Raw genomic sequence first — 27,667 nt, 5'->3', positions numbered from 1 at the left:
GAAAGTAATCAAGTGTACTGGTTGTAGATACAATAGTCGTTACTCGCCCTGATACGAAGTAACCTAGTAATCAGAGTAATCAAAGTAGATACAATAGTCGCTACTCGCCCTGATACGATTGATACGAAGTAACGAAGCAATCAGAGTAATCAAAGTAACGATTTGCCTCTCTGTATAGTAATCGTTACTTTCGGTATTCGTAAGTAACGAGTACTTTGTAATGAATAGATACTTTTTCAACATCTCTACTCGACGGTGCGCTGTGTTGCCACTTATAGACCCTATATCTAATTTAAAATTAAAAATGCTATATGAAATGAATAAAAAAATTGTATAACAGAAAACGTTTTATTTATAGCCAATTTCTCATTTACAATAATGGGTTAATGTCAGTCTGGCGGTTATATTCATCGACTGTAGCTCCGTCAACAACAATTTACACGCGTAAGGCATGGTGATGCTGGACACCTGTCCAGAGCTTTTGCAGCTATTGCACCATCCGCAGTATCCCAATAGGCCGCATTTGTTGCATACATCTACTTCACATTGATCACTAGATACCATCAGACGCTCCACTAACATCATGCTAAAATTAATTATCAAAGTTAAAATTGTGTTCGTAAAAATACCAAATTTTTTTCACAAAATATGATATAGTATATTACATACCTAGCGGGAAAGTACTCTATTTCAGCCGAGCGGCAAGGTAGTTTACCGAGGTGCAAAGCACCGAGGTAAACTACAGACGCGAGGCTAGAATGAGTTCCCGCGAGGTTTGTATACTATTTTACTCATAATCGGTTAGTAGTTTATGGATTTCTAATACTCACAATCTACCAATAATAATTTCGTTTCAAATATTTGTATCCATTTTCATTATGTGATAAGATGAATTATTTTAAGTAACCTGTGAGATCGTTGCTATGTAACAAAACAAGTTTGTTGAATCTGACATTTAGGCGATACACGACGCCATTAATTGTACATATAATTTTGAGCAACACGGTCTTACTTTAACCGTTAATAGTAATCATAATTCCAATGTAATTATTAATATTTATAATTCCAAATAGTTTTCTTTTTGTTATTGTTTTTGTTGTTTCTTAAATAAATGTTGAGTGGATTCTATTCTTTCTAAACAATCTTTTAATCAAAAATGACATTGACATTTGCAGGTAGAAAAGTGACAGATGCTAGCCGGGAAAGTACTTCTTAATTAAATAAATGTTGAGTGGATTTTATTCTTTCTAAACCATCTTTTAATCAAAAATGACATTGACATTTGCAGGTAGAAAAGTGACAGATGCTAGCCGGGAAAGTACTTTCCCGGCTAGCTAAGGAAGTAAAGTAAGTAATAAGTCGCTTCCTGATTACTTCAAAGGTTAGAAATCCAAAAATTACTAACCGATTGTGAGTAAATTTTTTTAACATGGTGATTATCTGCTCTATAATCGAATAATCTCATCAACTGAAAGAATTCAAATCATTTTCAACAGATTAATTTATAAATTTAAAGGCTTGAGGATCAACAACCTGATAGTTTAGGAGTGGGTAGTTGCTTATCCTCATTTTTAGCTGACTTTATGGATCACTTAGAATCCAATCAGATCACAAAAAATCCTGAGATTCTACACTGGTTCCGTTATGTTGATGACTACTTAGACTTTATTTCAGAAAAGTCCGATCCAGCTCATAATTTCACAAAATTAATCAAATCCATCCAATCAAATCCAATCAAACATCATTTTTACCATGGAACTAGAAACTCGTAACTCCATTAATTTCCTCGACTTATCTATCTCCAAACTAAATGATTACCTCCACTATTGTATCTACCGTAAACCTACACAAACAGAACCTAAACTCTTCTTCTAAACCATTCTCTTTCTCAGAAGCTCTTTGCTTTCCGCTTTTGCTTTTTCATCGATTATAAGTGTATATAATACATTAAACAGGGTATTTTTTAAAATATAATCACTCTAAACGACGAATTACTGAGTACATATTATTTCTAAATATTTTTTCTAAAAATAAAATTATCTTATATTACATATTTCTAAATAGGGAACTTGCATAAACTTTTAAATTCGGAAAATTTTTTATAAATCACAACAGAACATAATTTAAAACATGTATCAAAAATAAAAAAGTTGTTTTTGTGTTCCGTTTGGCCCCTAGAGATGATTTTAAATTCAAATTAAAGCAGCTAGCCCAAAACGCGTCGTGACGTCATATGAGTATATGTTTACATTCTGAACCAACAAAGTAAACAAAATTGTATATAATTTTAAATTAGACATTATAAACGTCAGGAGAAAATACAGTTATGTGACGTCACGAGTGGTTTTGATCGTTTGAACTGTTCATAGAAAACTTATAACTTTTACAAAATGGTTTTATTTTCCATAGTAAACCTTCTTTCCTTTCCTTCAAAAACTGTATCAAACTAAAATCTCAACAAACTGGTATATATTATTACAATGACATACGATAAATGTCAGTAGAATATAATTATTTTCCCTTATTCCCCGACGATGAGCTGGCCAGATACCCAAGTAGATGGAGGCCAATAAACTAAAGAAGGAGAAGAAGAATATACCTAAATATAACCATAAACATAACAATCTAGTAAAACTATTGCGACGTCACGGGTCGTATGAACTATTTTAAATCGCAGAGGATTTTAAATTTGTATTTCTAAGTTATTATGAGTTTTTGAAGCGTAAAATTTTGGAAATCTCATTTTTAAACAAAACTGAACATTATTATGTAATAAAAAAATTGTGCAACTTCCCTAATGAACCGCAAAATTAATGACAATTTTAAGTGGAAAGTTTAAGAGTACCTGTTAAGAAAAATAGATTAAAAAGATACAAACCTTGCACCGTAGCCGATAAGACAATCTCTCTCCATTTCACCCAACCTAAGACCTCCATCTCGGCTTCTTCCTTCTGTGGGTTGTCTAGTTAAAACAGCTCGTGGTCCTCGACCCCTACACATAACAGTTCTTTTAATCTTTATTCATACAGACAAAAAAATAATGTGTGTACTTTGTACGCACGTAAGAAGTTATATTTCTTTTATAATATAATCTAACTTCATATTATGATTTCAACGATATCAATATACCTATCTACTTTAAACAGTTTTTTAAATTGTATTTAAATACTAAACTAATTTTAGAAAGAACAAAAAGAATACCAAAAAAAAGGATATGACTTTGTCAGGATTCGAACAGGGGACCTCTCGATCCCTAGGCGAATGCTCTACCGATCAGCTACCACATTTCTCGGACATAATTACAATCACGGCGACAGATACATTAATTGAAAATAAACATTTTCAATAATACTTATTAGGAGGAAGACAAATCCACAGATATAAAAATTATAATAAATATGTATATTTACTAAAAACACTAATAATATATTCTTTTCACGCACACCTTATTTGCGCTACATAACTTAAAAGATGTAGCGACTAATACCATACTGTCGGTGTGCGCATGCGCCAGGAAATGTAAAATTCACCTTCGTGCCCAAAGAAGTATAACTTCAAAAAACTAAATATGTAAATATAAAACTGAACAAAGATCTGTTTATTTCTCGGATTTTAAGGACCAGACAAGTAATTATTGAAACCGTATCATTGTCCATTCCGTCTATATAATAAACCGAAGTAAAAGTCTTAGAGTCTTCAAATTTGGTTTTTCTTAGTGTTACAATATGTACAAGAATTATGTCAGTGCTTCGATACTCCTTTGTATCGATTTATTTGTTATCCAATAAGATCTCGATAAGACACTCAACAATTGTTTAAATAAAGACAACTACTCTCTTTACAATATACAGAGTGGGACAAAAAAAAAGAGTCCACCTCGATATTTGGCAGTATTTATTAGATTTTAAGGATATGAAGAAACAGGTCGATTTTTCATCTAAGGGGGACACATTTTTACGGTAGATAAAAATGTTATTCAAATATATCTGTCATTTGACAACCCCCTCCCTTCCATATCCCCCTTATTTCCCATATACCCCTTATTTTTAAATAGGGAATAGGGATCGTGTTCTAGCTCATTTGAAAGGTTATTCAATTCTCTATTCAGTAATATTAACATTGACATAATTATTTATACAGGGTGTCAAAGAAAAATTATTTTGAAATAAATTAATTAACACAAAAAGAAGAATGTATGCAATTTATTTAACTCAAAATACATTCTACTGCTGACAGAAAACAGAAAAAAATGTTTATTTTACAAATAAACATTGTTTGTTGCTTAAATTCAATATTCAACCTACAAAGAGGCAGATGGGTGGCAGCTTGGACATTGAAATTAAGCAAAAAGCAAGGTTTATTTATAGAAAAACATTTTTTCCTGTTTTGTGCCAGCAGTAGAATGTATTTTGAATTAAATAAATTACGCACATTCTTCCTTTTGTGTCAGTTATTTTAATTAAAAAAAAATTTTGGACACCCTGTATAAATAATTATGTTAATGTTTATATTACTGAATAGAGAATTGAATAACCTTTCAAATAAGCCAGCACATAACCCCTATTCCCTATTTAAAAATAAAGGGTGGGGAAGTGGAAGAGAGGGGATTGACAAATGACAGATGTATGTAGCGTAAAAATGTGTCCCCCTTAGATCAAAAATCGACCTGTTTAGTCATTTCCTTAAAATCTAATAAATACTGCCAAATATCGAGGTGGACTGTTTTCTTTGGCACACTCTGTATATTCTTTATAGCCACCATCTAACGATCAACTATTGTCAATTTGATCGAAAACCTTCGAAGAGAGATGGCGCAATTATAGAAGAAGAGAAGGTGAGAAATGTCTAGCAAGTCAGAGGGTGATGTCAAGTGGGTAAAAGAGGTTTGAATAGCAGGAGATGTAGAAATTTGGGTGGTACTCACTGAAAAAGTAAAACTAATCCTTAGATGAAATCTTCTAGCAGATCAGAGAGTATCGATAAAGGAGTAAGAAGCGAATTGGATGGTCAGAAAGTAAGAAGTAATGGCTGAAGAAGAAATATTCAATCGCTGAAGGATTTTAACAGGTTAGTAGGTGGTGTTTAAGGGGCGAGAAGAAGCTGGAATGGTCAAAATGAAGACTTTTGGATAATAATTTATAAAGTAAATAGTTTATGGTTACAAGTTCTTAACAGGTCAGACGGTGATGTCAAGGTGGTAAAAAGAGGCTTCGGTGCCAAGAGATGAAGAATTTTGAGATGGTGTTGGCCAAAACAGTAAATAATCTTTAGTTGAAGTCTTCTATCAGTCCTGCAGGTATTGTTAAAGGAGTAAGAAGAGAGTTGGATCGTCAGAAAGTAACCAAAATAAAGAATTTTGGATTGTATTGGCTAAAAAAGTAAATAATCGACGGTTGAAGGTTTCCAGCAGGTCAGAGGGTGGTATTAAGAGGGTTGAAAGTGGGTTGCATAGTTGAAGAGTAACTAAATTGAAGCTATAAGCTCTACTGAGTGTGTTTATTTATACCTGGACCTATGTCCAAAAATGGATACAATAAGGCTCGAAAATCAGATCAATAGATGATATTGTTAACCATTTAGTGTACTTATCTCTATAAAAATACTTACCTCCCATGGATCTTATCCTGAACCATATGCTTCAGTTTTTGGTAATAAACGGGACCTGAGTAAATATAAGCTTCGAGGGGCTCGCCCGTTATACCAGAATAAAATATATCTTTGCCTTGATAGTTAAATCCATGCTTAACCAACTCTTCGCTTACGTCCGATACTTTGGATCCACCAAAGGCTGTTCCGTAATGAAATTTACCTAAAATTAGTAATTTTTAGTATTAGTAGTAAAATGGACATTTGAAACATTTTGAATTGTAAACTAAAACTAAAGAAGATTCAGATTTGATTACAGTACAGAGCCTCCACTATGTGCTTATACGTATTTGCGTGCCTCTACCTCTGCACCCACACAGGTGCTCTGATGAGGATAAGATAAATCCGAAATATGTACAAGCACATAGATTCTGCACTGTAATCAAATCTGAATCATTTTTACTTTTAGATTATATTTTTATCCACTTTTGTGGGTATAAAAGGACCTAGTTCGCTAAAGACGATTATCACGGTGAACAACAGGTCATGAATGCAATTATAGATTCGCTTGTCGAGTATTTCACCACTCTGTTGTGCTTTATTTTTCCATATTAAAAACTCAGAGGATAAATAATTCGAATTTTGGTTCCTGACTCATTTTTTTTCTTATTAGAAATAACCCGCATCAACCATAAAAGGTTATTAGCGGTGGTACAATAGATATTTAATTAATATAATATACAAACTATAGAGTTTTACAAAGTTGATTTTAATTTATAATTGTTCTTAACGTTAGCACTCATATTTGGTTATAGACTTTAGTTTCTTTTAAAAACCGAATGATTTTGTCACAATCACAGTCTAATGCACACTTAATATCACTTGGTAGTCCAGTAGCTTGTCTTTCCAGTTGATATAGTGGACAGTCTATAACAATCAAAATTTGTGGTAGGAATCAAAATGTTTAAGTTATATTTTTTGTTGTTTTTAAAGTTTGTTACTTGTAGATATATACTTTGTGGGTTTATTTCTTTTATTAGAAGTTGAAGTGTTTCGATGTGTGTAAATAATCCTTGTATATTCTACTGAATAATATCCATTTATTGTTAATATTTTTTTTATTGATTTTTTTTAAATTGGGGTTTCCTTGAGAAACATCTGTATCTTCGGAGTCATCATTCGGAGTTCTGTCATCATTTGTTCTAGATTTAGTTGACGACGTATTTTCTTCTTTATTCGTGTAATTCTAGATTTAATGCGTCTGTCTTCGAGTTTGGGGTAGATTTCTGTTAGTATTGTTAATATTCCTGTCATGTTTTCCGTGTATTCTTGTGCGATATTTAATGGATTGGGAAAACCATGTGCATCATCCAGAAATCTGACTATCTCTGCATAGTTTAAATCAAACTGGGTTGAAGCTTCATCAATAAATTCCTTTGAAGGTTGGATAAGTGATTCTGTAGAAACTGTTTTCCTGTTTTTGTATCAGATTTAGTGGCTCTTGGCTTTTTTGTTGATATTGCTTTTGGTTCCGTAAAAACTACTTCTGTGTTTTCTACCGGTGGTGTACTAAGTGGAGTCGATATTTCAGAATTAGAACGTTTCGGTCTAGTAATTTCTGTATGGAGTTCTTGGGACTCCATTACTTCACAAGTGTTTTCTATTTTATTCTGAACAGAGTGATTTTTGTTTTCTGCTATTGCATTAAAGGAAGGAATAGAGTCTTGGTCAGTTTGGGATGTAGGTATGGACGGGTTTGGCTGTATGGCCGTATTGGTACATGTTTAGGCTATATGACCAGATTGATGACAGAGATAGCAGGTGAGTCCATCAGAAAGAAAGATTCGGTAAGACGTATTATCGAAGTCAATGAGAATTGATTCAGGAAAGACAAGATTGTCGACAGGTGTATAGTACACCTGTCTACGTAAGCTTAATACGTGACTATATTGAGGGTCTTGAATTCCAGCTCTTAAGAAAGACATCGGTGAAAGAAGATGAAAGCCCTTCTCAGCAAGATATTTTTCGACGATGTGATGAGGAATAGTCGGACAGACATTAGACAACAGTAACCTATTAGCAGGAGTGACTAATCTTCTCGCTCTAATAACATTGTCTCCTATTTTTATTCCTCCGTGGTCTGTTAAAAAATTGTTAACAACTTATTTGCTGAAGAGGTAGATGCAGATTCTGCCGTTAGAAATTCGTGATGAAAAGAGTACATTTTTGGGCTGTACTAGTGATCCTATTGCTGTAACGTAATCTTCTAATTTTAGTGTGTCTACTGCTGGTATAATAATGGCTTGTTCTTTGGCAGGGAATGTAGCTGCTTTCTGTTGGGTAATTGTAGAGTAAGATGGTGTTTGTTGATCGGGTAACATTGGAGGACCCCTCTAGTCAGAAGTACCAGCCATCGGATAAAATTGTTAAATACTTTTTATTTAAATTTTCTTATTTCATTTCACTATATAGTAATTGGGTCGGTACGACTCTGTACTTACAAAGTATTTAACTTGTCGAAGATAAGCCAAAAAATAAGTTTTTGTTAATCGCTTTCGAATTTACAAAACTGTATGACTGGATTGAAATTCGTAATTCTTTAATATTTTGATGAAACCGTAAATATATTGATAAAAGTACTTACGGCAATCAAATCACCACTAATAACTAAACTACTGGTTATGTTTCTTATAATTAATTTAAAGATTTACTATAGAAAAATGATGAAAAACTTGTGAGACTAAATTTAGGTGTACTTAATTAGCTAAGTTCAGGACCGCCTCCTGACTCATTTGATTTACGATTTTGAATTGTATTGAAACATTTCAATAAGTAAACCGATAGAAAAATGAATTTCTTACCTTCGACCAACCCAGCTTTTCCAGCCAGTAATTCTATTAATTTACCAACTGTCATTCTAGAGGGAAAACCATGTGGGTTCATAATAATATCTGGACAAATACCGTATTCATTGAATGGCATATCTTCTTGTTCTACCACGAGACCTGCAAAATAATCATTAGTAATCAATTTTTGATGTAGTTATTAAAAAAAGTATCACTGGAGAGATAAAGATTGGGATTCTCATCGGCAGTTCTTCTATTCATATTTAGACTTACCCACGACTCCCTTTTGACCATGCCTGGAACTAAATTTGTCGCCAATTTCAGGTCTTCTGGTCTGCCTGAGGAGCACCTTCAACAACGTGGTATCTTCCTCGTTTGTGCTAATTAACACCTTCTCTATATAACTGGGTTCATCGTTTCTATAAGTGACTGGAGTATCTTTATATTCTACGGAGGTATTCGTACTACCAGGAACCGCTGACACCGTTGGTACAGATTTGTTGATGAGGACCTGAAACACATTTTGTATTTCACTTTCTCGAATATTTTTTTTTAGATATTGATGTAAATAATTCTGGGCAAATACGTTATTCGTCACCAGAAACTTTAGAGTATGTGAGCTGTAGCATATACTTACAGTAATAAAGGTGTTCCATAATGTTTCCAAGATGAAATGTGATGAAAAACAAGACTATTAAAAATTGTTGTTTAACCTTCCGATGACCAACCTTTTTTTGTTACACGGATGACTAACGGGGGTAAAAAATGACCCCAGGTCAAAAATGACCTGGAATGAATGTTTTCAGCATTTAAATCTTCATTTAACAATACATCCTCGTTTTCTGATACTATTTCATCTTCTATATCATCATAAAAATCGCTAGCAGTAACAATTTCCTGTAACTCAGGCCCAGTAAGATATTTGCGGGCCATATCTTATATGTACACAAAATACTAAGAAACTATAATAATATACGCCAGGAAATAATAATAATGACTAAATGTAGCTGACAGGAATGTCATGATTCGTATATAACAGGCATCACAGTCTAAAAATAGATTTTGATAATGCGCAGTGTAAAAAAAACTTCTTGGAATTCCACATAATAGACGGTATTTTACTAAACATCAACATCAGAATATATTTTTTATTCGTAAAATATAGGGAATTTTTTTTATTTCAAAATATGAGGATATCTAGAATGATATTAAAGTCAAATAAAAAAAATAATGAGTTACAAATTAAAAATACTTTTGAATTTATTAAAGAAAAACATACGCTGGGGTCTAAATTTACCCCCCCCCCTTGGTCATCCGAAGATTAAAAGAAGAGCAGCCTTGTTTTCCCTTAATATATTGGCGCAAAGGTTTATGGATGTTAAACAACCTCTTTATATTTTTTCCTTGATTACAGCAAGGCATTTGACAAAGTCCTACATAATCGCCTCCTACAGCTACTTCAAGATAAAAATCTGGATATGAAAGATATTAGAATAAAATCAAACTTGTACTTTAACCAAGTTGCATCTGTAATGGTTGGCAACGAACTATAGAAATACAACGAAGGCTATGACTCGTACTTTCTCTGCTGCTCTTTAATGTATATTCAGAAGAGATATTTCAGAAAGCACTAAAGGAAATATCAAGTGCAATTAAAGTCAATCGGGAACATATAAATAACATTAGATGCGCCGATGATACGTTAGTAATCGCAGAGTCGGTTGAAGAATTGCAGGTGTTCAAAAGATATACATACTTGGGAACAATCGTAACCAAAAACGACGATTATACTCAAGAGATCAAATTACGTACAGGAAAATCATTCAATAATGTGAGAAAAGTACTTTGCAGCCATGATCTGAGTCTGCAACTCAAAGTATGAATACTGAGGTGTTATGTATTTTCCGTTATTGTACGGAATGGAGGCTTGGATGCTAAAAAAAGAGTATGAAAAACAGAATAGATAGATAGATAGATAGATCTTTATTTAAATAGAAAAAAAACCTAATATACATACAATATAAAGAAAAGAAAGTACACTATAAATTTTTGATATGTTGTTTAAGCAATATTTTGAAATTATTGAGACTAGTACATTTTTTTACAGCTGCAGGTAACTGATTAAACTTAAGAAAGCTTTTAAAAAAGTGCGAATTCATCGTACTTTTATACATAGTTCTAGGTATATATATGTCATCTTAACCTCTGGTATTATAAGAATGAATATTTTTGTTAAAAGAAATGAATTCTTGAAAATATTCAGGTGATAAGCCATTTACTATTTTGAAGACCAAAAATTTACATAGAAGCATTTGAGATGTGGGCTTATAGAAGAATTCTAAAAATAAGTTGGGTCGATAAGGTTGCGAACAATGACGTATTAAAAATAATAAATAAGGAAAAGGAGATAGTAAATACAATTAAAATATGAAAATTGCCGTATCTGGGTCATGTCATGAGAGGTGACAGATATGAGTTGCTGCAGATCATTATATTGGGAAATATACTGGGCAGAAGAAGCATAGGCTTACGACGTATATCTAAACAATTTGAGACAACGGTAAAATTGTAAGTCTGTTATCATTAAACATCTCATCTCATTATCTGTTAAACATCTCGTTTAGAGCAGCAGCAGTATCAAAGGTGAAGATTGCCGTAACGATAACAAACCTTTTTAAAAGAGACGGCACTTAAAGAAGTAGATAGATTGAATGTTTATTATTGCTGTAATGAAGTAAACTTACCTGTCTACTTTGTACCAACTCTCCTGGAGCGACAATTCCGTCATTGTCCAAGCAGTTGTGCTTCCACGCAGGTTGACCGGTAGTTGCGTCGATCATCGGTCCTTGAATCCTGTCGAACGTTTGATTTGGATACCGCTTCATGATGCATTTGGAGTTCTTGTAGACTAGACATCTGCCGAAACCTCTGTCGATGGAAGCTTTGTTCAAAATGAGGGCGTCTTCGATATCGTAACCGCTGTAGCTCATCACGGCTACGGTAGCGTTCTGACCGGCCGGTAGCTTATCGAAATTGGTTAGTTCTATGGTTTTAGTTTTTACCATTGGCGCTTGCGGGTATACGAGGTTGTAGAGGAGAGTGTCCATACGATTTTTTTGGTTGTAGCCAATTGTTCCTAAAACGTATTAAATATTGTAGCGAATATGCTTGTGTGAGAGACTAATCCCAAATTGTGTCATGCCGCTGATGAGAAAAAACATACATGGTACGGCATTAATGAGAGGAAGTTCAATTAGGTACTCGTTTGTCGTAAGAGATACGAAAAAAAAAAGAGTGTGAGTACTATGTACGCAAGTAAGAAGTTATACTTCTATTATATGATTTCAACGAAATAAATATACTTTAAACAGTTTATTTTTATTTTATTTAAATATTAAACTGATTTTAATCCTTACCACTTTCCAAAAATAAAAAAAAAATAATAGAAATGGTACGGATTTGAACCCAAGACCTCTCCATATCTAGCCGAATGCTATACCAATACCGCTGCGAGCTCTGTGTGTATATAGCCTCGAACATAATGACAATCCCCGGTAACAAACAGACGAAGTGAAGTATAATAAATATAAATGTTTTAATAATACTTATCTTAGTCGCGAGGAAGACAAATCCAAAGACACAAAAATTATAATAAATATATTTACTAAAAACACTAATATATTCTTTTCACACCTTTTTTGCACTGATATACCTATTTATACATAACGTAGATTTAGCAACTAACGCCATACTGTCTGTGTGCGCATGCGCGCAGAATAATAAAAATACACTCTCAATCGCTCCTAAAGAAGTATAACTTCAAAAATTTTTAGGTAAAAGTTGGGTCATAGATAGTACCATAATCTAAAAATATTTGTAAATATACAGGGCCACCCGTATCGACAGGGTGAAAGAAACTTATGTTTTTTTAATGGAAAACCCTGTATATTTTTACATTTTTTAATTCTCCTCGAAATTTTCTTTTTTGAAATATAAGGTTCTGCAATGTTATACGAGGTATTTTAAAAGATAATTAGATTCGGCATAAAAAAATCTATTTATGTTCCAATGGTTTTTAATATAGGCAGATATTGTTAAAAATTATTAATATAGTGAAATGTTTAATTTAGATATACAGGCTTGGTCGGAACTCGGAATGAGTATTTTCTGAGTTTTCTTAAATGGAACAACCAGTATTTTAGTATTGTGATGAAAATGACATTTTATGGTACTTTAATATTTCTTAAGAATTCCCTATAGGTACCTGATTACATACTTTAATTTGTGAGTTATTCATGATTCCTAAAGCCAAACATTAGCTGCAACAACATTTACGTGAAATTTTATTAGGCTGACCGTGAAAATATATATTTTTTTCCAAAAAAAAAAAAATTAATCTAGACTGATCCTTAAACTACCAAATAATTAATACTAATACATATTTACCCATGGCTTGTTTGCCCATAGCGCACTGATAAGTATTTCTTGGAGACTGATTGTGATGAGGGTATGGAACCAGTCCTGCACATACTCCCAGTAAGGTAAAGGTTGCTATTTCTAGATGTGTGGTTTGCGATGTTATATCCTTCTCGTAACAGGCTATATAGCTGTCGTTTTCTTCATTTACGTCCAAAAATTCAATGAGTCCTAAAAATGACAGACAATTAGCAAATATTTTATTACATATCTGTAAGTATTGACTATAACGTGGAAACAGCAAGATTGGAAATAGTTTATTGGAGGTAGAAACGTCAATAAAACAAGTTTAAACTCATTGTATATGAGAGTTGTGTAGCAAGGTCTTGATCTCATGATGAAAATTTCAATTCATGTTGTTAAAGAAGTTTTTATTCTTTAACATATTGTCCTCTAACATAACACCAATATATTTCATCAAGTTTCATCAAGTGTTCCAATTATATTATTTACTCTTGAAAGTACTGCAAAGTACTCATCTACAGATGCAATGGTTTCTTAATTGGACGAAAAACGCTGGACAAAGAGGAGGTTCCGAAAATAGATAGTCCAAGGGAGTCAAACCTGGAGGATAAGGCGACTATAGAAAGGAAACATACACTCTGTAATCTGAACTGCCTCATTTGAAGGATCAACTAGCGATTAGTACAATTGAAATAGAAAAAATTAAGAGAACATAACATATTATGTGTTAATTTTGCAGTATGTATTAAATAAACAATTCCAAGAATTCCAAGATGCTTTTAACGAATTACAGATTTAAAGCCAGTGTCAGCTTGAAGAGTAATGACCAGACTTCCATGGTAAACCTGAAAAATACTCTCAAGAGAAAAAGAATGACTTAAAAGTCATACGAGAATGGTTTAAAAGGACTAAGACCTATTTGGCAGTGGGAAAGTTCCGATGGAGTACGTACAGTTCAATAATTGGTACTCCAAAATCACACATTAAAAGTATGTTGGACAAATTTCATAGCAGCCCTTTCTGGAGGATATTTTGGACTCAAAAGAACATTTGCCATAGTTCGAGACAGATTTTACTGGATCCACTGTTACGGAGATGTAGAAGATTGGTGTAAGAAAAATGCAATATATATGTAATGATGGAAAAGGTCCTAGAACAAGAAGTTGTGGTAAAATGGCACAATATCTTTCCGAAGAGCCCCTTGAACAACTTGCAGTGGATATTCTCGGCCCACTACCGATGACAGAAAGAGAAAACATGTACTTAATGATCACAGTGGATTACTTTTCAAAATGGCCTGACACTGCATTCCTTCCTAATCAAAAAGCGAGTACAGTGGCAGAAGCATTCATGACATTCTGATTAAGGGCGAAATTTAATGATAAAATTATACTTTTATAAAAAAATAACGATAAATCATGCTTAATTTACCGTTGAATAACAATTATTTAATATTAAATCAGTCTGTGAAGCCACAACGTGGCGAAACATGTCGGAGAATATATTTATGGAACACATACCTCCTTTATGGAGTTTTTATGCAAATAGAAAAAATATACCACCGTCATTTAGGAAAATATACACTTACCATTCTGAAGAAAGTCTTCGAAACCTCTCATACCCTTTTCGAGTTCTAAAATGTGTTTATCGTTAACGAGAGGTATCCCATTATCCACTATGATGTAGGGCCTGCACAAACGCCCGCTATCCGAACTGATATATACGCATTTGTGCAGATGGCTAGGATAAATCGACACATATCCAGATATAAAGCCTTTTCGGCGGGTCATCCTGTATACTTTTATTAGTTTCCTATAGTTTTTCGTGATTCCCAAGATATTACCTAGAATAAGAAGATTAATATTATGATGTAAAGAGTAATAGATTATGCTATGTAGTGAGAAAACAATAATTGATAACTGTTTTATACCCGCGTAATATCTATATCATAACAACTTCAAACTCATCTAATGTGTTTTAATTAATTCAACTGTGGCTTCATAAACTTGATTTTTTATATTCCAACACCATAGCACTGATCCTTTTCCAAAAATGAAGCTTTGGTCGAGAAAAGCCATTGAGATAGAAAAGCGCCCTAATTGTTTCAATAAAATGCATGTCGACATCCGGTTACTTTCAACATGGAAACCTCTCCTCAATTGCAATAAAACACCTCCCTCCGCAGACAAATTCAGCCCCTGCGGTCAAAAATTCTTCAGCCAAACACCAATTCAACGAACAACGTCATTATCGATATTGACGATATAAAATTACAATCTATTCGACCAAAATCAGCAGTATATTAGTAAAATGATCTGGGAACTCCTTATGAACACTCCAAAGTGTAAGTCGAAAGCTCGACGTAGCAAAGTCCAATGCGATTCAACTCGGAATACCGGATTAATATTAAACCGTAGAAAACAAAAAGAAAATAGGCTTATAAATCATTATTATTTGATAATATATGAAAATAATCAGGCTTGCTTATCAAAAACTAAATGCAAAACCACTGGATGGACGATAACAGTGTTGGATAAAGAGCAGTGGTGGAGACGAGGAGGTCTGTGTCAAAAAGTGGATACGAAAAAGACACGATAAGATAGAGGTGTAAACGATAATTGCATTGGACTATTAAGGTTGATGATGACATCCAAAGGGCTGGCTAGATTGTACATCTACATACTATACTCTACTTTATAACGCATAATCCAATAAATATATCAATTTTCTTACCGTTTAGAAATACAATATACGTTGAAGGAGAATGGATAGCAAAACTAGCAACCATATTAATGTCTTGGACTCCAGCATTTCGGGCCAGTCTAATGAGGGGGAATTCGTCGACTTCTGTGGTAATGTGAGTCATCAATGCCAAATTTTTTACTAAACCACAAGCCTGAAAGATATTTTATAAGTAAATCTGTGTACAACATTAACGAATCGAGTATACATTAAAAATAAAATAAAGTTTTGGTTCTTTTTGCCATTTTCAGCTCCCGTCACTTTTCTTCCTTCTTCTACTCGTATTTTTTCACTATGACTACATATGTTATCAGAATTCGAAGCAGTAAACAAAGTACACGGAATTAAATGCCATTTTTTTAATGAAACAATATTATACTTGTGCAATAAATAAATAATTAAAACAAACTGACCATATACACTCACAGAACAAAAATATTGCATATTTTGTTTGTAAAGTATATCTTTTTCCTTTTAAAAAGTTTTGTACTTTCTATTGCTAAATAAGTTGAGCTGGACTATCTTACGTATATTTATTGTCAAGTAACTTGCATATTGTAGAGTCACAACTAATTTGTAGAGAAATTAATGAAATAGTTTGATTTTGCCTATAACATTTAATTAGAAAGAGAAACAATAACGACAATAGAACAATTTTTTACGGCAACATTGTAACAATTTAGTACCTATTATTTCCTCCTTTGGCTCTAATGATTGCCTGTATCCTTCTAGGCATGATCTGCAGAATATATCGGATGATTTCTTGTGGAAGTCGATTCCATTCTTCCTGTGCATTTTAATTCTGCAATTGAGTTGGGAGCAGGATTTCTTGCTCGTATACGTCGTCGTAGAATGTCCCATATATGGTCTATGGGATTTGCATCAGGGCTCATTGGTGGCCAGTCTAGAGCCTCAACCCCAACATCCTTAAGATATTGTATGACTGTTCCTGCGGCATGTGCACGGGCATTATCATGCATTAGCACAAAGTTATCATACCCAATGAAGCCGGCATAAGGAACAACATGCTCTTAAAAGATGCTCCATATGTACCAGTCAGCCTTAATTCGAATATTCACCTCAATAAGCTCCGTACGACTCTCCCAACTAATGCCACACCATAGCATTATGGAACCGCCACCAAAGCTAACATTTTGTACAAGATTACATTCTGCGAAATGTTCCCCAGACCTTCTGTATACTCGATCACGTCCATGTGGCTTCCATAATTGTATCCTCGTTTGATCTGTGAAAAGAACTGTTCCCCATTGATGTTCGTTCCAGTTAACGTGGTCTCTTGCAAAGTCCAACCGTTGAGTTTTATGCCGTGGTAGAAGAAGTGGAACTCTGGCAGGCCGTTTTGGATTCAAACCAACCTCTAAGTCTTCTAGTCACTGTTTTGATACTTACCTCAACTTATCTTGTGATCAGTAATTAATTTTTGAGATGGGGAGCTGTAAGTGTACGGTTTAGCAAAAACCGAAGTCTTAAATATCGGTCATCTCTTGGCGTTGTACATCTTTTTCATCCTTGACCAGGTCGCTTTTTGTATTCTCCAGGCTCATTGTATCGCTTTACTATACGAGAAAAAAATCGACTGGTGGATACCCACTATCCACGCAGTATCTTCTTATCTGCAACCCTCATTTCTTAAAGTAACATTTTAACACACGCTAACTCGCTTAAATCTGGCATATGAGCAATAAAACTGCAGAATCAAAAAATAAAACTCTCCATCTAACATATTCTGACATTTCAACAAAACAAGAATTGTCAAGTTGCCAAAGCACACTTTCCATACTATGCAATGTGTGCATTCGGACGACCATAGCGGCTGACTGTCAGCAGAAATCGGCTGAGTGGTTGTATCCAGCTGTGATAGGGAAAGCTTAGTAAATCTCTCAGCGGCTTACTTCCAGCGGTGACGTCTGACAGCTACTGCTGGCTCAGCTGTCCAGCCGCTGTGGTCGTCCGAACGCACCCAATGTTTGTTAATTTGTGACCTTATTGCATATTAGGCTATAAAGACTATGTTTAACCATTTATTTATCTCTAATAAATTAAAATACATCAAATAAATAAATAAATTAAATAAATAGATAAATAAATAAATAAATAAAATACTTAAAGATAAAAATAAACAAAAAATAACGATTTAAGATTAAATATGCAATATTTTTGTCCGTGAGTATATTAAAATAATGTTTCAGTCTTTTTGAATAAATTTGGCAACAAAGCTTTTGTGTAAATTAAGGCAAAAATATATAAAAAAAAATTTTACTTGTTTAACATTGAAATACTCACTTCTCCTTCAGGTGTATCACTCGGACACAGCATTCCCCACTGGCTAGGCTGAAGAGACCTTGGTCCCGACACTTTCCTGGTTTTTTCAAACTGTGAGTTCACTCTAGTCATCATACCTAACGCAGAAATGTAGCTCAGCCTCGAAAGAACTTGAGTAACTCCCAACCGTTCCATTCTGAAACGTTTTATGGTCCAATTTCCCTTAAAAAAAATATCAATAACATTCAATATTAATACTGAATTTGAAATAGTTAAAAAGACACAAATACACCAGGTAACTTGGGTTTTTGAATATTTTGGTTCCCTCAATTCGAACTATAGGATTACCTCTTAACAGTTTCCCAAGTAAAACAAGGAATCAGTTAGTCTTTTCATGGATTGTCAACTAAAAGATGTTGTAGATAGGCATATGCTATGATTGAGTTTAAATATATATATTGGTAATCACATGGTGATAAGTCTGCATTGTAAGGTGGACGATTAAAGACCAGAACATAATGTATATGTAAAATTACTTAATTTAATTCTGAAATGATTGTTAAACAATTTATAAGCACTTTGATATGGCATTGATGACATGCCACGGACTTAAAAGGAAACAATCTATATATATCTTTATCTTGTTAACTTACCGTGGATATAGCAAACACCAAACAACTTGTTATCAAATCAGATCTCATGTATTTGACGACGTCAAACTGTGTAGCCCTAATCTTGGGAATGGTCTTTTCTGCGATGGCTGTGAGTTCCCAGTTGAACCTTTTGAACACGTCTTCGAACATTAGAGAAATAAGAGAACCAGCCAATTCCAATCTTTTGTTACCATAATAGTCCCTGTCGTCCAGTAGTTGACTGTCGTTTTGTGCTTCGATAACTTTCTTTATCTAAGAAATATTTTTATTTTAAAATAAATGTTGCTATTGTGAACATTGATAGAAAATGTAAAGTGTGATAATTCCCTTAATCCTTTTTATGCTGTTCTATGGCCGTAAAGTGGAGAAGAAAAATATGACATGATAGATTTTGTATATAGATATATAGGTTACGTATAAAAACATAGGGGGCCATAAGCACATGATTAACAAAATTAGAATATGTATTTCAGTAGTATTAGAGTGCTAAATAAAGCTAAGTAATAAAAGGACAAGTGTCTAATTCACAAAACTAAAGGTTATGGTCCCAGGCAACTCTCTGTAGATAGAAAACATGGCAAGTACAATAAAGAATACAATAATTACTATTGAGTTTTGAGTGGCACCTTTTATTGTAAAAACTGGGCCTTAATGTATTTGAAAGATGGACAAAGTAGATAATTGTGCAAAGGAAAACTTTACAAATGCAGTAACTATATCCAAAAGTCAATAGATCAGTAAAAATGAAATAGATATGAAATAAAAAATCTATCTTACCATCAGTCCTAGATAGATAGCTTTGAGTCTAAAATTATATTCTTCTACCGGTACATGAGCCAGAACAGTAGTTGCCAGTAAGTCTCGAGCTTCATCTGCAGGTGTTTTCATCTTTGATGCTGATGTAACGTATCTTTTTACGACTAATTTGGTTCCTAAGTATGCTAACGCTGACTCCTGTGTATAGATCTTCAGGTTGTGGCATTCTTCTAAAGTGGGAGTCAATTTGTGAATGTCGTTTATTCCTATCAGTTCACATATCTCCTGGTCGTTTATGATGTTCAAAGCTTTAAATACTACAGAGACAAGGATAGGCTAAAAAATGTAAAATTAAGGGTATTGGATACCAAAAAGTCTATAGAAACAACATTTATGAGAACAACAAAAACTTTTAATAAACTGTATTAAGAAGAGAATGATAAAAACTTACATCTGTGAAAGTATTATGCCCCACGTAATACTTATTTCCTTTGACAAATACATTCGTTCTGGACTTCTTTTCGTGAGTGGAACTGGTCACTTGGCACTGCACACCATACTTTCCTTCCTCGACCAACATTCTATTTTTTGTTAACTGTTCTTGAATCAAAATAACTTTTTCTTGTCCTTTGACAACAAAGTATCCACCTGGGTCTAACGGGCATTCATTCATTTTTGCTAATTCATACTCGGATTTGCCGCTCAGAACACAATTTGATGATTTCAGCATAATTGGCATCCTAAAGATTTTCAAAATTTTGTTTTATTTAGAAAAAAATATGTAAATAGGTTGTTGATTATCAATTTGATATGTAAAAAAACCTTTTTGTACCAATTCTTACTTACTTTATGATTGCCTCCATATTAAGGCACTTGTATAGAAAAAGAAAACCTAAACCTGAAGTAGGGTACTAACAACTTAAGAAAACTGCCTCCTAATTAATATTGACTTGAAAAAGGCAACAAGACGGCAGTACTATTTACAATAGATTGATACAAATGTTAGCATACACTGATGACATTGAATAGTAGGGCGTAGCAAACGAGATGTTGAACAATACTTCCTAGCATTGGAAATGGCAGTGAAACAGGTTAGTCTAGTCATCAACAGTTGGTCACCAAAACAAGCGAAGAAATTAAAAGACGAATAAACTTTACAAATAGGGATACTTCGGACTCTAAAAACAATTCCACTCAGGAAACATCCAAAGAAGGACTAAAATTATTACATACAAAACACTGCTGAGACCGGTCCTTACATGTGGGGCAGAAACATGGACTCTGGCCCAGAAAGATGAAAAAGTTTTGGAAATGTTTGAAGGATTAAAGGCAAAATATTTGGAGCTATAAACCAAAGGCAGTGACTGCCAGTGACACAAAAGATATAACTTCAAATTATTCCAACTCTTTCATGAACAAGACATCATAACATTCATTAAAACATAGCAACTTGTGTTGTTGAGATGAGTTGAACACAAAATATGAATGCCAGACAACAAAATTGCTAAAAAATTAACCACAGGAACATCTATAGGAAGAAAAAGCAGAGGCCAACGGCAAAAACCAAACATAATGGTGATGAATCTTGCAGCAGGCCAAGATCCACAAAGAATTGTTAAGTCAAAAATGATGATGATTTTATAAGGCACAGATCCTTCCAGGTAAATGGAATGTTTATCTATGCTTCTATACAGTGATGCACGCGCTAATAACTGGCAAAATAACACAAAAGATGGAAAACATAATACATTGAGCAACAAAAAGAGATGAAACTAGTGGAGGTGGAAATTATCGTTATAAACATATAAATTAACATTACATTACATAGTTTCCCACCTTTAGATGTATCAGAGGAGTATGACAACTGTCACTGTAACAGTAGATTTTTTTTATTTATTTATGTATTTTATTTATAAACGGGCAAAGCCCAATTACAATTTATGTTAACTTTTAAGCTTTTAGATTACAGAATAATAAGTCTTACATAGTTAATGTTTACTAAAACCTGACTCAGGAACTTGCTATAAGTTTGAAAAAATGTTAAGGTGCTGGTTTGCTAGTCTGGAAGTTCTAGTGGGGAAGTTGTTAAGACCATAGTTAGTATGGTGGATTGGGTAATGGAAACTAACTGTAGTCCTGGTTGTTCTTGGTGGGACATCAATATTAATTTTTTGAAGAAGCTCTGGAGTTCCAGTTTTTTCATGTAGGATGTTGTAGAAAGTGATGAGATCCCTTCTGTTATGACGAGCAATGATTGGTGCCATATTTAGGATATTAAGAATATTTGCATCATTGTAGTTGTCCAAGATATTAAGTCTATATGCAATTTGCTTTAAAAAGGGCCTAGCCGGGTAAGATGGTGAAAAGTGCCCCCAACTCAATTTAAATTCCATATAGGTCACTTTTTAGCACATATAGAGGAACTCACTTTCTGAAATTTTTAGACCCCTAGGTGGTCACGTGACCCCCCTAGAGCCTAATTAGGCATTTTATGTTTTTATTTTTTATCTCAGCCGCGTCAAGAGGTAGCCAAAAACTTTATTTAAAAAAGTTGTAAGTTTAAAAAAGATCTATATGAAAAAATTTTTTTTTAATTTTTTGGCGGGAAATTCGAATTTTTAGAACAATTTTAAACTTTTAAATAACTCTGAAAAAAAAACTAAGACACTCGTTTTTACGAAAATCAATTATAATGTGTATTTTTGCACAATCTTTCATCCTGAATTTTCTCAAATTTTTAAAATTGGTGAAACGTACCTCTAAAAATAAAAAACCGCATTTTTTTGGTTTTTTTTTTCGTTTTTTGATACAATTGTATACATATTTTCAATTCGCCATCCATTTTCAATATACAAGGCGTTGAAGAAAACAAAATTTTACACATTTTTTACGATTTTGCCGAAACTACTGGCAACATTGCAATAAAATTTGGCAGGTTTTAAGAAGTAGTTATTGTGCATTTTTTGACATACAATTAAGAATTTTATATTCATCATTGGCGCGCATACGGGTAATGGTCTGAACTTTTTAAAGAAAAAAAGATGGTACGCCACTGACATATTTCAAATTAACAATCATTTTTGAATTCCTCGTTCCATTTTTGACAAAAAATCTATCTTCCCATTTTTTCATACGACGCGCTGTTTTTTTGCAAAAAATAAAATATCTTAACGCTTCCAAAGTATTCGAATTAATTTTTATAATGGATGTACGAGTTTATGTATGTATGTAGATGTAGAAACTACTAGAAGTTCGAATGCTTTGTAAGGATTAAGATCTTTTATTTTTTGAATAAAAATGGCGCGTCGTATGAAAAAATAAAAAGATAGATTTTTTGTCACAAATTGAACGAGGAATTCAAAAACGATTGTTAATTTGAAATATGTCAGTGGCGTACTATCTTTATTCTTTAAAAAGTTCAGACCATTACCCCTATGCGCGCCAATGATGAATATCAAATCCTTAATTGTATGTCAAAACATGCACAAATAACTACCTCTTAAAACCCGCCAAGTTTTATTACAATGTTGCCAGTAGTTTCAGCAAAATCGTAAAAAATGTGTAAAATTTTGTTTTCTTTAACGCCCTGTATCTTGAAAATTGATGGCGTTACAAAAAAATTTTATAAATCAAACCCCAATTCTTTTTCAGTTTTTTACCTATCCTAGTGACGGTGTTACCTTTTTTGAAAAATATGTATAAAATTATATCAAAAAACGAAAAAAAAAACGAAAAATGCGGTTTTTTATTTTTAAAGGTACGTTTCACCAATTTTAAAAATCTGAAAAAATTCAGGGTCAAATATTGTGCAAAAATACACGTTATAATTGATTTTAGTAAAAACGAGTGTCTCAGTTTTTTTTTCAGAGTTATTTAAAAGTTTAAAATTGTTCTAAAAATTCGAATCTCCCGCTAAAAAATAAAAAAAAAAATTTTTCATATAGATCTTTTTGAAACTTACAACTTTTTCAAATAAAGTTTTTGGCTAGCTCTTGATACGGCTGAGATAAAAATAAAAACATAAAAAGCCTAATTAGGCTCTAGGGGGGTCACGTGACCACCTAGGGGGCTAAAAATTTCAGAAAGTGAGTTCCTCTATATGTGCTAAAAAGTGGCCTATATGGAATTTAAATCGAGTTGGGGGCACTTTTCAACATCTTACCCGGCTAGGCCCTTTATGTTCAACTAACTAAAGACCATACACAGGAGTCATACTCAAGATGGGGACGGACCAAAGCACAGTAGAGGGTTTTTAAAGCTGTAATATTTGTGTAGTCCTGGGTGCATCTTCTAATAAAACCAAGCATCTGGAAAGCCATATTAACAACATTCTCCAGATGATGAGAAAGCTGTAAGTTTGTATCAAAGGTGACCCCCAAGTCTTTAAAAAGGGAAGTTCTTTCGAAAGTATAGTGAGCAATATTGTAGTCAAAAACAATAGCATTTCTGGAACGGGAAAAAGTCATAGTTTTACGTTTAGTTGGATTAAGTTCCATGCTATTTCTTTTACACCACTCTAGCCAGTTATTTAAATCATACTGTAGTTTTTCACAATCCTCTGGGGATTTAATCACACAGCTTAATTTTAGATCATCAGCAAAGAGAAAAAATAAACTGATCGCGAAGCATTCATTTATGTTGTTTATGAAAATATTAAACAAGAGTGGCCCAAGGTGAGAGCCTTGAGGCACTACTGATGGAACTTGGATAATTTTAGAAAGAAAAGTGCCAATTTTAACAATCAGTCTACGATCAGATAAGTAGCTTTGGAACCATGACAATAAAGGCTCATCAATCCCAATCAGTTTTAACTTATGCAACAAAATATTGTGTAGCACCCTGTCGAATGTCTTGGAGAAGTCAGCGTATATTGTATCCACTTGATACCCCTTCTCCAAGGCATCCAGCAAGAAGTCCACATGACTAAGAAGATTTAATTCTGTAGATTTTCGTCGTCTAAACACAAACTGTTGTTGAACTAGTAGAGGTTCAAATAAAGGGGTTAGAATGTCACATACCAGACTTTCAAATACCTTGGGGATTGCACTGATTATACTGATGGGGCGATAGTTTGTTACACAGGTTTTGTCACCGGATTTAAAGATGGGCTTTAGAAAGCTGTCTTTCCAGTAGTCAGGGAAGATTTCAGTTTGGAGGGAGAGCTTGAAAATGTGGTACAAAAGTCTTGAAAGAATAAAGGAGTATTTTTTTAAGAATAAAGTAAGTAGCCCATCTGGTCCAGGCGCTTTGTTAACATCCAAAGAAGACAGTTTACTAAATATATCTGATATTTTAATATCAAGGTGTTTTATTTGGGTCTATCCCAAAATCCCGACAGCCAAAATCCCGACAGCCACAATCCTGACCGCCAGAATCCCGACAGGCCAGAATCCTGACAGGTTTGATAAGTTTCTTTTTAACATATAATTACATTTATTTCTTGTTTTTTATTTTTTGTTACTAAACAAAAGTATTTTGTATTAAAAGTATTAACAAAAGTCGGAATTTTTACTTATGCAAGGATTGTTGCATGTCGGGATTCTGGCGTGTCGGTGTTTTGGCTGTTGGGATTTTGGCTGTCGGGATTTTGGGCAGCACCGGTTTTATTTATTTATAAAATTTTATAAAATACTCCTGTCATAGATGTCTAAAGGTGGGAAACTATGTAATGTAACGTTAATTATTTATATGTTTATAACGATAATTTCCACCTCCACTAGATTCATCTCTTTTTGTTACCCAATGTATTATGTTTTCCATCCTTTGTGTTATTTTGCTGGTTATTAGCACACTCATCACTGTATAATTTACATGTGTACTTACCTTCCAATTAACAGGCCTGTTTTAGAGAGCCTTTGGGATCCTCTTGTGTATTCTATATCAACTGTTATTGGAGCTGAATATGTCATATCTCTTAATCTACATTCATGAGGTGTCGTAGGTTTGCTAATATTGAAACCTTCATCCACATCAGGTGTTCCAACTTGAACATTTGTGTACCTATTAGACAAAGTAGATGGTTTAATATTACCAATAGTTGACTATTATCACACTATTTTACAAAAAAAACTTGCTATAACTGACTCCACGACTTAATTGCCACGAACAAATGAGTAAAAGTAATTATATAATAATCATACGAGAATAAAGTTAAATATTTAAAATAGCCTATTAAGTTGTAAGGTCAACTGCGTTCATAGCACAACTGTTTTAAAACTACTGTCTGAAAACAACTACACTCGCAAACTATTTTGTTATCTGGGCAGCATAAAAGCAAAAGGATTCGTCCATGAGGCAATTCGCCTGAAACTCATTTCAAACTGTTGTTTTAAACTAGTTCTATCATGGGCGCTGAACCTAACTGTATTGGTTCACTCACTTGATATAAAATAGTGGGTCAGCATCACATGTTACTTTGTTGTTAGCTTCAACTATCTTCTTAATTTCAACTGCAATGAAGTAATTGAATGAGTCTATATGTTGTTTTACCAATCCTCTTATTTTCAGAAAGGCAGGCACCAACTTCCATTTTTCCTACAAACGAAATAAAATAAATTAAGATATAAAACATACATATTTTAATTTCATTTAGTTTTATTTTGTATTAACCCTGCCATAGTCTCACCTATTTTTGAGAAACCAATAGTCGTTATAGAAACCAACTCATTAAAGATTTGATATTATACAGACTAAAGCAAGACAGTACTTAGACTTGCTAATGCTAGAAGGTACCTAGACTTGCTAATAGGTCTGGATCCCGCGTATGAAAAAAAAGTTTATTAATAGCAAGCTGAAAATTTGTTAATAGCTTAAGGGTGTCTAGTCGGATAAACTTTGATATATGGGAACACTGGAACAGGGGCAGTTTTAATTGTGGAACAGGTTAAAAATTTGGAACGGTCAGACCACGAAAACGGCACATTTATTTTGTCCGACAGAACAGACTTAAACTCTCCGAACAGAGATTAAACTCTCATGCAAAAATCAGACTGCTATTTATCACCTGTCATAATTCCTGTCATTTGACATATTCTAGATGTTCCACTCATTAAAACGCCCATTTGGTGATAAATAGCAGTCTGATTTTTGCATGAGAGTTTAATCTCTGTTCGGAGAGTTTAAGTCTGTTCTGTCGGACAAAATACATGTGCCGTTTTCGTGGTCTGACCGTTCCAAATTTTTAACCTGTTCCACAATTAAAACTTCCCCTGTTCCAGTGTTCCCATATATCAAAGTTTGTCCGACTAGACACCCTTAAGCTATTAACAAATTTTCAGCTTGCTATTAATCAACTTTTTTTTCATACGCGGGATCCAGACCTATAACTAACCTGGGATGAATGAAACAGTCAAAATATCATAAAAAATAGATTTTTATGAAGTGAGGGTCCGCGCTAGACTACCGCGGGATTAAGTTATATTTTCGAAATAATTGTTCTTGTAAAAAAGGTAATGTAACATTTTGAAAAAGGGTTGCACAAATGTGGGCAACGTAAATTATTACATATTTATCACTTACCTCTATTTCTTTAATCGGCATGTGATATTGTTTAGGATCTCCATAAACATGTTCATAGGACTCCTTCTCTTTCATGTTTTCTAAAATAAAACTACCCAACTAAAATTAAAAATAAATATTTACTACCATTTAAAGAGGTTATGTTCTTCTCCATTTGCAATGACGTATTTTAGACGTCATTATTTGGTTTTAAATTCACACCGGTTGTTGTCCATCCACACATATTGTGGATTTTTTTAAGGTGTAAAACAATTTAACAAAGTATTCTTAGAAACAAAAAGAGAGTTTATAAAAAATATATAAGTACGTATTTAAGTTGGCGTTAAATAAATTTCAGAAACATAAGGTTCATTTTTAGATAGGCAACACATTATTCGTTTCGGTAAGCATAAAAAATAATTTAGGGTAACTCCTTTATTATACCTAGAAGGGATATTACTTATTACTTTATCAAATGCTTTCTTAAGTCAATCACGACACAGAAATGCTGTACTCTAGAGATGTATTTTAATCCTCTGGCAGTCCTTTATCTTCTTTTAGTAGAATTCGTTCACTGGTTCTCTATTCTTCCGGTATTTTATTGTTTTATATTGTTCTGTCATTGCTGCTCCACAATGTTTCATTAATTCTAATTCATATATTCCATTTTAAACTTCAGCCTTTCTGCTCTTCGGCTTTTAAAGGTAGGGATACAGGGTATTATTAATTTACACGACTAATTTTATGATCTAAAGTTTCAATTTACATGACTTAACATAATCTAATAGAAGAATCCTAAAGATTGACGGTTTGTTCAAAGCTATCTTTTTCTCATGAGGATCTTTCAGTGCGTCACAGTTTTTC

At 33.4% G+C, this 27,667-nt stretch overlaps 1 protein-coding gene across 1 annotated transcript; it reads right to left on the bottom strand.

Annotated features, from left to right (window-relative positions):
* Positions 1-329: 329 nt before the first annotated feature.
* Positions 330-27,004, bottom strand: LOC114334238 (DNA-directed RNA polymerase III subunit RPC2). The gene is made up of 16 exons (XM_028284275.2): positions 26,825-27,004; positions 25,686-25,840; positions 25,130-25,306; positions 19,758-20,046; positions 19,328-19,642; positions 18,551-18,802; positions 17,919-18,119; positions 15,606-15,768; positions 14,461-14,715; positions 12,879-13,079; positions 11,177-11,568; positions 8,706-8,943; positions 8,448-8,591; positions 5,608-5,809; positions 2,879-2,992; positions 330-586 (listed from the first exon to the last, which is right to left on the bottom strand). The coding sequence occupies exons 1-16, from the start codon at positions 26,897-26,899 to the stop codon at positions 367-369; spliced, it is 3,393 nt and encodes a 1,130-aa protein (XP_028140076.1). The 5' UTR covers positions 26,900-27,004; the 3' UTR covers positions 330-366.
* Between the last annotated feature and the right edge of the window lie 663 nt (positions 27,005-27,667).

This window comes from Diabrotica virgifera, chromosome 1 (assembly GCF_917563875.1).
Source record: "Diabrotica virgifera virgifera chromosome 1, PGI_DIABVI_V3a".
Classification (NCBI taxonomy): domain Eukaryota; kingdom Metazoa; phylum Arthropoda; class Insecta; order Coleoptera; family Chrysomelidae; genus Diabrotica; species Diabrotica virgifera.
This window is presented reverse-complemented; position numbering and strand designations above follow the sequence as displayed.

Coding starts and splice junctions, on each gene's coding strand:
- LOC114334238 (XM_028284275.2), bottom strand. CDS start 26,899: ATGAAAGAGAAGGAGTCCTATGAACATGTTTATGGAGATCCTAAACAA. Junction 8,944..11,176: donor AGTTGGTACAAAGTAGACAG/GTAAGTTTACTT, acceptor AATGTGTTTCAG/GTCCTCATCAACAAATCTGT. Junction 2,993..5,607: donor CAGGATAAGATCCATGGGAG/GTAAGTATTTTT, acceptor TGTTATGTGTAG/GGGTCGAGGACCACGAGCTG.